Source organism: Nannospalax galili, unplaced genomic scaffold, assembly GCF_000622305.1.
Source record: "Nannospalax galili isolate Female #2095 unplaced genomic scaffold, S.galili_v1.0 scaffold666, whole genome shotgun sequence".
NCBI lineage: Eukaryota > Metazoa > Chordata > Mammalia > Rodentia > Spalacidae > Nannospalax > Nannospalax galili.
Genome location: NW_008356473.1, coordinates 228724 through 240235, shown reverse-complemented (window position 1 = coordinate 240235; position 11512 = coordinate 228724). Strand labels below are relative to the sequence as shown.

The 11512-nt window shown below is 42.5% G+C and overlaps 1 protein-coding gene across 1 annotated transcript in view; it reads right to left on the bottom strand.

Moving 5' to 3' along the window:
- Svep1 (sushi, von Willebrand factor type A, EGF and pentraxin domain containing 1) overlaps window positions 1–11512 on the bottom strand; it is a 238188-nt gene that overhangs the window by 65694 nt on the left and 160982 nt on the right. Inside the window, exons 33-36 of the mRNA XM_017803637.2 lie at window positions 10033–10209; window positions 9741–9825; window positions 8183–8374; window positions 6741–6908 (exon numbers count right to left, since the gene is read on the bottom strand). Coding sequence (XP_017659126.1) covers window positions 6741–6908; window positions 8183–8374; window positions 9741–9825; window positions 10033–10209 — 622 coding nt within the window. The remainder of the gene's footprint in view (window positions 1–6740; window positions 6909–8182; window positions 8375–9740; window positions 9826–10032; window positions 10210–11512) is intronic.

Sequence of the window (11512 nt, the reverse complement as noted above, 5' to 3'; positions counted from 1 at the left end):
AAAATTACAGTAAACTTGCTCTTTAATTTAATAGAAAATTACCACCAAACACATTTTTTTGAATAAAAAAATTTGAAGAGTTAATTTTAAGACTTCAATATCCCTTGGTCTGAATGAAGTCTTTGACTTTATGACTTTGAGCTAACACTCAATTATCTAGATGTTATTTTTCCAGGCCTGCTATAGGCCAAACCACTTCCTTAGGGCTCAGATGCTGCACTAGCAAAGTCCCTGTTTGAAAGCTTTTCTCCTCCATAAGTATATGGGCACTAAAACAGTGACTGGTTCTCCCTGAGAATGGGAAGTGAGGAAAAGATGAGATGGTTCTTGAATAAAGAAGTGGGATGAGATACGACTGAGGCATACTGGGAACTGGCAGCTAAGAGAGGCAAGTAGACACCCAGAAAAGGGGGAGTGAAAACTGGGATTTGTGTGTTTTATCAATGGGATTACTGTGATGACACATGGGCAGGATGTGGCAGGAAGTGATGAACTATGGGACATCCTAAGAATCATATTTGGTCCCTGCCCCTGTTCCTGACACAGAGTTCCCAAAGCCTCTGTAATTCATGAGTGCCAGTGTGCCAGGGCTTTGCACAGTTAGATAAGGAACTGAATGAAGATGAGATTAGATGAAAACCAAAGGTAAGATACCTTCTAAAATATGCCAGAATTTTAAGGTGATAAAGAAGGGTACATATTCCAAATAACATAAAAAGGGATTAACTATTAGCCCAATTGCTGAGTTACTAGCATTGTAACTGTTTTTGTTTGGTTTTTAAAATCTGGTTGCTGCACTCTTTAATTGTTAGAAATTTGAAGGTATATTAAGACGTAGAAGTCATATTTTACTCATTTTATTGAGGGATCATTTAGAGAGAGCTAAACTTTTTATTGATAATATTATCATATATGCCCATAAATGCTGGCTATCAAAGCAAGAAATGTTGGAACTGGTATAAATCTAAGATGAAGGAATATTTAGTTAAATTCAGTGCAACATTTTGCATTCTTTTAAAAAATATTTTATTTATTATTTTTATTTTATGTGTATGAGTGTATTGCCTGCATGTATGTGAGTACATCCATGTCATGCACTGCCATGGAGGTCAGAAGAGGGCTCTGGATTCCTCTGGACCTGGAGTTAATGACAGTAGGTAGCCGCCATGTGGTGCTAGGAATCGAACCTGGGTCCTGTGCAAGAGCAGTCAGTGCTCTTAACCGCTGAGCCATCTCTCCAGCCCCAACATTTTGCATTCTTGTTCAAAAGGCCTTGAGGAAAATCTTTCAGACATTGATTAAAAATCAGGTGACATACATTAAAAAACAAATGGTTTTATTCCACAAGTCCCAGGCAAAATGCCCTCTCAAAATCACACAGATGACTTAGAAGGGCTAGAGCAATAAACATAAATCCTTTGAAAATGGACAGAACAATTTTCAGATGCAATTTCCAGCGACTGGATTCTCACACTGAGTGGAACATTATGGCCATCCTCCCTGAAGGCTTTATTTTTATGAGGGAGTTTCTGAGTGGAGTATTAGCTTCCCTTCCAAAGAAAAGAACAGCCCATTAAACAGCTGCAATTTAATGAGAACAACAGAAAGCATGAATAAGCTTCAGTAACTAATCTTGTTTTTAATTCATAATGCAGGTCAAAGCTTTTATCTTAACAGATCTAATAATTGCATTTGGAAATTTGTGTATGAGAAGACTCAAAAGGGAAAAATTTGATGAGTTTTTTTATATCATTAACCTTTCCACACCTCTGAGCTGATCAAGTGTCAACCTACGGATATGAAGAAAGATAAGAAACAAATGACCGCTTATTTATTTGTCCAAAAAATGGAAGCCTACTCTGGGCATTTGGGGGGTGTTGATAAAGGTTTAGAAAAGACAAATGTTTGAGTAAAAGATAAATTTGGAATGGTACTTTGAATAAGGCTATTTCATCCCTTCCCTGGCTTTCAGTCGTATCTCATCCCACTTCTTTACTCAAGAACCATCTCATCTTTTCCTCACTTCCCATTCTCAGGGAGAACCAGTCACTGTTGTAGTGCCCCATGTACACGGTCTCCTAAAGTCTGCCTGCTCGTCATAAACTTGAGAATGGATCTTGTTCCTGTGATTCAAGGAAAGACCCGAAGCAAAGCACAATACCTATATAAAAGTCAAAAACAACAAGAGTTGTGCCCCACCCCTAGCTGAGGAGCTATTGACAGTTGATGGCTGCTAGGGAAGGAAGAGTCCATTCTTTTTAGGGGTGTGGCCCCTGGTAGGCTGACCATGGCCCCACACCCTTGTGTGTATGGGCAGTAGAAATTGGACTCAGCGGGAGGGCAATAAAATAAAAGAGGACTTGAAGTTGGAGGGAGGTATTAGGGAGTTGGGTGTGGATCTCAGAGGAGTCACAGGAAGGAGTGTGTGGTGTGTGGAGTTGGTAAATATGACCAAAATATATTGTATGCATGTATAAAATTCTCAGAGAGTTAATAAAAATAATCTACTTAAAAAAATACCAACAGTGAGACAGCAGCGTGAGAGTGCGTGTGTTCCTGTACTCTGAAGGTCTGGGTGGCTTCCATGGTGTGGAGGGCAGAGGGAAGACAGCTGAGACTGGAGTGAGACTAAAGCCTAGTCTTAGGAGGTCAAAGCATCTCAGAACATGGAAAGAGACAGCAAGACAGGTCATGCATCATGCAAAAGTTATGACTAGGACACAATGATGCTACTCTTGATGTAACAAGATGTGGGGAGTTGTGAATCTATGCCAAACGACCCCCTGTGGGGGTGGGGGTGAGGTAGAAATCAGAGAGAAGACAGAACTAGCTTCTAGTTCTGGCTATCACATAAACTAAAAACCCTCCCTATATAATACTTGATGAAAATAACAGACATATACTTTTTTTTTTTTTTTTTTTTTCTTTTTTGAGAAAGGGTCTCCCTGTAGCCGCCCCAGCTGACCTGGAACTCACTATGTAGACCAGGATGGTCTTGAACTCACAGAGATCCGCCTGCTTCTGCCTCTTGAGTGCTGGGATTAAAGGCGTGCACCACCACACCTGGCTGATGCATACTTTTTAAATGCATAGCTTAGCTAACCAGAAAGGAAATCTCTAAGCCCCCAACATGAAGAGGAAATTAAAACCAGAAAAGCCAGTCCTTGAATCAATGCTGTGGCTGCCCTCGATTAGACAAAGAAGGGAAACAGAAAGTATTGGAAACAGGGCCTAGGAACTGAATTACTAACAGCAGACTTCTAGCAAGAATCTGCATCTTAGAAGGACGTTCACTGACAGGGTGAACTTGCAAAATTTGCTGGTAGAATAGCCCATCTCTATGTTCTCAGAGACGCTGCGCAGAACAACAAAGGCCCTGCTAGGTATAAATCTGTACCTCCTGTGAATATGAGGATGGAAAAACATTCAAATTGACAAGTTAATATAAAAGGAAGTCTCCTGGACAGCTGGTATACGAAAGAATCCTGAGTCAGATCGTAAAGGGTTGTAGATACACTGAGGCCTGTTTTGTGTAACAACGGACTCTGAAATGACAAAACATTTATGGGTGGGCACCTTTTCCATCATGAATGACTCATCAGACAGAGGAACTGGGAGATTAGAGCACCAATCAATGAGATACTAGAAGAAAATGGTTGACAGATGGGATCAAAACATACCTATTGTAGAAGTTCAGAGAAGAATGCTGGTTATCAGAGGCCAGAGACAATAAGGGTTGGGAGGGGCAAGGAACGGTTGACTACAAGGTCCTAAGTTACAGTTACACAGAAGTAGAAGGCAAGATTGGAGGTAACAATCATGCATTCTGCATTTCAGTAAACTAGAAGAAAGGGTTTTTGGAAGTTTTTACCACATAGAAATGGTAAGTATTTGAGCAGACAGATATGTATTTAATCTGATGGAAACAATATATTGTGTATACATATATCAAAACACTGTACAGTACCCCATTAATATGTATAATTCTTAGGCTTTTATGTGTCAAATTTTAACAAAAAGGATTAGGAATTCCAGATAGCTACTGAAGTTTCTCTCAAGGTCTTCTTGCACAAAAATATTGTCGCCACCTGCTGGCAGTTGTCTGTAACATCAACTGGGTCGGCACTTGCCTTGGGGAGCAATTTGCTATCTTGCAAAGCTCAAAATGTGAATATCTTATACCCAAATCTTCAACTCTCAGTGTCTAGGACAGAGACATTCAATCATCCATATGCTTGGAAACACATGCCAAAGTACTTATACAGCACTGTCTTTATTAGCAAATAAAATGGAAATATATTAACCCACTACCAGTAGAGAAATAGGTAAATTAGCAATGCACATCTGTATGTGTTCATGTGCGTGTGTGTATGTGTGTGTGTGTGCGTGCACATACACGGACATATAGAAGCTAGAAGAAAACCTCAGGCCACCCCCGTCCCCGACCTTTTTTAAAGTAGGATCTCTCATTGGCTTGGAACTCACCAAGCAGGTAGGTGAGGCTGGCTGGCCAGGGAGCCCCAGGGATCCTCCTGTCTCAGTTTCCCCAGTCCTATGATTTCAAGCATGTGCCACCATGCCTAGTTTTTTTTCATGGGTTCAAGGGATTGAATGCAGGTCCTCATACTCACCCAAAAAGCACTTTACTTGACTGAGCCTCCCCCACCCCAAGTCCCAGGGAGCAGATCTAACATGAATCAGTTTGCAGTGCATTGTGCAGACCTTCCAAAGTCATTACCACACTGACATCTTATTTTATTTTATTTTTAATTTTGGGGGTTTTTGTTGAGACAGGATCTCCCTGTAGGCCTAGCTAGTCTGGGACTCGCTATGGAGACTAGGTTGATTTTGATCGCCCAGAGATCTGCCTGCCTCTGCCTCCTAAGTACTGGGATTAACAGTGTGCACCACCCCACCCAGTCTCCTGACATTTTAGTATTAAAGATTTCTTGTTCACTTAAGGTATTAAAAGAAAAAAATTGATGTTCTAGAAATTTATAGTCGAAGGGTAGTTATGAGAGGCCAGTGAGAGTGGGGTAAGGAGAAGGAGGGGAAGGTTGGAAGTAGGCACTAAATTACAGTTAGGTAGGATTAAGAAATAAGAATTTTGAATGTGTCCACCATAGAGAAATGATAAATATTTGAGGAGACATATATGCTTAGCTCAGGGTAAACAACACAAAATCATAGATGTATCAAAACGTTAAATAGTGCCCCATTAAGGTGCACACTTTCAATGCTTTTATGTATCAGTTTTTCCTTTCATTCCCACCCCCCAGACAGGATCTCACTATGTAGCCCTTGCTGGCCAGGAACTTGCTATATAGACCAATCTTGCCTCCATCTCACAGAGCTCCATCTGTCTCTATCTCACAAGTGCTGGGGTTAAAAGTGTACACCACCACACCAGGCATAGTTTTTCTTTTCTTTTTTTTTAAATTTAGGATTTCAGGAAGGCTTATGTATGCATTTGGCTCTCAAGATCTCTTTGTAAGAACATGCTGTCCCCACCGGCTGGTAGATGTGTGGTGAGGTGGCTCACATAGACGTCATAAAACCCAACCTCATGGACTGCTTAGAAACTACACCTTATGATTCAGGCACCAACCCATAGGGCTAAGTGGTTGGGTTTACTGCATTTTTTCCCCACTGGATAAGCCATTCCTTATGGACTTTTTTCAATCTCACATTACCCTCACATTACTTGATCTAGAAGGACATTTAAGATACAGAGAGGACATACCACTTCCTCAAGGTCACACGGGCAGTGAAGGACCGAGCCGAGACAGGATCAAGAGCCCCCCTGCTGACACTGCCTCCCAACGTGGGACGAGCAGCTGCCGTCACCAGAATGTGGAAGTGCTGTGAAGGTTGAATTTTTGAAGGAGAAAATGTGGAAAGACAAAATAAAGCGACTAGGGCCAGAGAGATGGCTCAGCAACTAAGAACACTGACTGCTCTTGCAGAGGACCTGGGTTTGGTTCCCAACACTCACATGGTGGCTAACAACTGTCCTCAAAAGTTCTGCATAGCCTGGAGTGGTGGTGTATTCCTTAACTCCAGCACTTAGGAGGCAGAGGCAGGTGGATCTTTGTGAGATCAAGGTCAGCCTACTCTCCATAGTGAGTTCTACACCAGCTGGGGCTACAGGGGGACCCTGTCTCAAAAAAAAAAAAAAATATCCTGCCAACATGTTGTGACTTGAAGTCTTGCCTTTAGTTTTGTGGAAGATAGATACATGCCTGCTTACATGTCTTTTTCACATTTTTAAAGTAGAAAGGTATTTTGAATTGCATTGCTCAACATCTGTTGCTTGAGGCTTCATTTAATAACTGCAGGACATTCCAGGGAGATATTATTTCCCAGGAAGTATGACCCCTCTCTGCTGTTAAAATAAGAGCAGAGGCTGGAGAGATGGATCAGTGGTTAAGAGCACTTGCTGTTCTTACAAAGGATCTGAGTTCAGGTCTCAGCACCCATGTTGGGTGGATAACAACCACCTGTAATTCTTGCTCCAGAGATCTGACGCCCTCTTCTGGCCTCCATGGGTATCCACACACACATGCACAAGCATATTAATGAATAATAAAATCAGTCTTTAAAAAAAAGAAAACAAGAGCAGAAAGCTCTCTCGCTTGGCTATCAGGAAATTTCATTTCCTGTCTGACTGAGCGCATCTGAAGGCAGGACGTGTCCTGTCCTTGACGCTCGATTATCTTCTCCTCACAGGCTTGACTTACCCTTCTTTGCACGTGTAAGTAATGGTGTTCCCAAAAGTGAAGTTACTCCCAGTGATGACAGCATCTTTGAGGACAGGTGGCTCGCCACAGGAGACAAGATGACAGGTAGGTGACTCTCTGTCCCAGCTGCCTGAGGCCGTGCATTCAATGATGGAAGAGCCCTGTAAGCTGCAGGAAGGAGAGGACTCAGGTCATCCCTTTCACTGGTTAATATCTACTGCTGTGGAGAAAAAGAACTCCAAAGAGGGTGCACGATGAGTTTTATCATATAAAATAATGTTTCTTTAGATTTTATTGCTTTGTATAAAAAGAGAAATCTAAACAGGCTCTATCACTTAAAATAATGAGTGAGTTAAAGCAATGTAACAACCATTTGATGCAAAATTACGGTCTAATGTGTTCAATGGTGGTGGGGTGGGGCTACTTCAGAGCTGGCAACTGTCAGCTTATTGGCATGATCGGGGTTAATAGATCGATTAGGATCCAGTCAGAAGCTAGACACCTGGACAGACAGGCAGGCAGTCAGAGTAACTGAGGTCAAAGGTACTGTCCTTCCATGAGCCTGGGATTTGGGCCAGGTTGCTTGTGACTCTCACCTCTTTATCTCCCTTTGACTTTACAAACCCTGCATCCCTAGGTCACAGTTTACCCACCTATGCTTCCAACAGGATTCCTACTGCCTCGATTTTTTTTTTAAAATTAAAATTACATTAACTTATTTATTTGTGTGTATGTGTAGGTCAGAGGACAATTTATAGTGGTTGGTTCTTTCTTCCTGCCATGTAAGTCCCAAGTATGGAACTCAGGTCTGTTCGCCTTGGAGGCAAGCACCTTTACCTGGCCTTGATTCTTTACTTTCCTGTTTCATTTCAGCTTATTTTGACTTTTCTGGGCCTGGCTTGATTTTCTCTATTGTTCCTTTTGTTTAAACACACACACACACACACACACACACACACACACACGCACGCACGCACGCACGCACGCACGCACGCACGCTCGCGGGCGCAAACACAATCAATCAGCTGATCAATTAATGAATTAAGTCAACTTCTTCTGGAATTGAGACCTTAGGCCCTTACCTCCTCATGTTTTCTCTACACTGTGTCACGTACTGCTAAATATAATCTTATTAAGCTACTTAAATTTAAAAAACCATGATCAAAGCATTTTATCAGGTATGAGCTAAGCTTCAAAAATCAACTTTGCTTTCTTCTTTAATGTCTGATTGGTCAGGTCAGTCAACTGAACTGTAAGGCTTCCTGGAGTCACAGTCAGATTAACTCTTTTCCTGGACTGGAAGTTAGGCCCCAGGAAGCATATAAATATAAGAATATTCTTTCATAAGTTTGTTTTTAAAGACAGCAAATCACATTCCGATGAAACCTAGTGAACATATGGGCACTGCAGGAGATGGTAGGAAGCCAGGCTGCTGGCTTTACCTGTATCCGTTCTCACAGGAATATGATGCAGTAGAAAGGTAGGTGAGCCCACTTAAGACGTATTTCCCATTGTTTATGTTCTCGGGTCTGGAACATGTCACCAGTTCACACACAGGAGAGGAGTGACTCCAAGAGCCGCTAGCAAGGCAGGCTGATTCTTCATCACCATCCAAAGTATACCCTTCATCACACCTAAAGAAGGCAGAGAATTCCTGACTACAAATGGCTTGACATTTCATACTTTATTATTTTTAAAAATATTTTATTTATTATTTTTATTTTATTTTATATGTATGAGTGTATTGACTGCATATATGTAAGTGCACCTGTGTTGTGCAATGCCTGCAGAGATCAGAAGAGGGTACTGGACCCCCGCTGGAACTGGAGTTACAGATAGTTGTTAGCCTCCATGGGTGCTAGGAACTGAACCTAGGTCCTCTGCAAGAGCAAATAGTGCTCCTAACCAATGGCCATTTCTCCAGCCCCTCATACTTTATTTTTTTATGAGTGTATATGTGTGTGCACATTCATGTGAGTGTGCATGTGTGTACTATAGTGTGCATATGGAGGTCAGAAGTCATCCTCAAGTGTTGGTCCTTGACTTCCCCCTTGTTTGAGATGAGATCTTTGTTGTTGGCTGCTGCCTACACCAGGTCAGCTGACCCGTGAGCTTCTGGGATGCTCCTGCCTCAGCCTCCCATCTTGCTGTAGAGTCACTGGGGTTACAGACACCCACTGCCATGCCCTGCTTTATGTGAGTTCTGGGGATTCAAACACAAGTCCCCTGTTTCCACAGCACTATTTTGCATAATTTCATGTGTACCCCCAATTTCTAAAGTATTGGGACTTTGCACTTCTTGGGAATTCTCTTTCTATTGAAATAATGCTGTGAAATTGTTTTATTACAAGGTCGATGAGGTGCATCTTTCCACGGTAACCTTGCTGGATAATAAGCAAAGCACAGAGTGAGAATTTGGCTTGCCTCCTGGTGGTGTGATAAAGAGTAGATGAAAGCAGAAAATTCTGGGTTTGAGAGTGGTGTGCACTAGTCTAAGTCCTTAGACTGTAAGATTTGGATTCACAGCCTGTCAATAACCTAGGTTATCCATTATCTGGGAGTGCCTTCTACCACGGGTGCCTCAAGGTGGCAATAACAGATTGCTGGACAGGAGATTTAGGGATATGACTACCATAAATTATCAGATTATTTCTTCATATTACATCATTCAATTAATTCTATGTTAATTAAGAAACCCCCTGGGGACTGGAGAGATAGCTCAGCAATTAACAGCACATGCTGATCTTGCAGAGCTCTGGAGTTCTGTTCCCAGCACCTACATCAGGGGCTCACAACCACCTGTAACTCCAATCCTGGGGCTCTGACACCCTTTTCTGGCCTCCGAGGGCTCCTATACACATGTGGATATCATATGCTCATACACACATAAAAATAAAATAAATAAATACCCTCTGGGATTAATCCCCCCTTATTCTGGTATTCTAATCCTGCTGTCTTGTCCTGAGCAACTGAAATACAGCTTCAGTGTTAGACACTTACCTAAAGGTCACTTTACTGCCATAAGTAAATGCTGCGCCGTCAATGCCCCCATTCTCAGGAATCTTTGGCACACCACAGGAAACAGCTGGAAGGACAGAGAGAAGTATGGCATTCAGAGACTTCAAGAAAAACTCTCTGAAGGGTCAAGGGCAGCTTTAGATTTTTTGTTTTGTCATGGTTAGACTTGAGCCCAGCACCTGGGCTTCAAAACAAAGGCAGACTGAAGCAACTGATATGCCAGCATCTTATCTTTCTAGCCCAGCACAGTAAACACGGACATTTCTCAAAGTACCTTCACAGTAGGGTCTTGGGTGATCCCATTCGCCAGACTCCAAACAGGTGATTGTACTAAATCCCACCAGCTGGTGACCCTCCTCACAGGAAAACGTGACTTCTGCACTCACTGTATAAATCTTGCCTGAAGAGTGGCCATTTTCTGGATCTTTTGGAGGCTTACATTTTATTGGTTCTGAAAACAAAGAAATTTCAGTGAAATAGTAAGTGGCCTTCACACAACCACACAGAGTCCCAGAGCAAAATAATTCTACAGCTAAGGCAACTGTGAAAACACGGAATCAAAGCTTTTGAAAGCAGAGGCATGAAAGCCAGGGACACACTGGAAATTAAGCCAGAAACCATACACGATAAGTAGCTAAACATAATATTTTTAAAAGATTTATTTATGTGTGTGAGTACAGGCGAACAAGGAGGCCAGGAGGGGGTGCCAGATCCCTCAGCACTGCCCCTTGTGTGTGCTGGGAACTGAACTCTAGTCTTCTGATAGGGCAGTAAGTGCTCTTAACCACTGAGCCCCTAAATAATAATATTTTGAAACTGAAATGACTAATGGAAACAAGCAAATTTTACATGGTGACAAAGGTAACTGTCTAATGGGAAAGTAGTGATGACAGAGCTGGGAAGGGGACTTCCCATGGCATCCCAACCTCAGATGGAGCTATAAGTAGCGACTGACTTGGTCTCATGCTGCTGTAACTACTAGATAATAGTACCTTTAGGGAAGTTCCTAGCCACCTTTCCAAACAAACTGGACCATACATTTGTAGATACCCAATATCTACAAATTGGGGGTCAGATACTACTATTAAGTAGGGAAAATGGTTAAAGCAAGATTTGAGGCCAGAATTTAGTGCAAATACATTTAAAACGATTTTCAAAAGGGGAGGTTGGGGTCAGCAAGATGGCTCAGGGTGCTTGCTGCCAAGCCTGACACCTTGAGTTCCATCCCTGGGACCCCCACGGTGGAAGGAAAGAACTGCCTCCTGCCAGTTGTCCTCAAATCTCTGCACACATGTGTTGGGAAACCCTGCTGTTAGGGTTGTAGTTCTCCATGTCCGGATAACCCCTTTTCAGCAGGGGGCCTCCTGCTCTCTTCCTGGCTCACCTGGAAAGTGCCACCAAGCACAGATGCCTGACCTTATCTAAAAACATGACCTTTGGCATAGTTACTTGGAGTAAAAACTACCCCCAGGTTTTTTCTATATGATAATCAGGCATTGCCTGATAGTCTGGAAGATAGGAGCCCACTGCCACATGTAAAAAAAAAGCATACTATGAGCAACTATCAGCTGAGGATTTGGCTACTGCCTCCACACTATAATTTCTCTAGTTCTCCCACTGAATAAACGGAGCTGTTTCACTGTGTCTGGAGCTGTATCACTGCTGTTTCACTGAGCCTGGGACCAGCCTCCCCGGAAGGGCTTTCTTCCGTCAGTGCTCACTGGCCGTCCTGACCCCGTTCGTCGCTTCTGCTC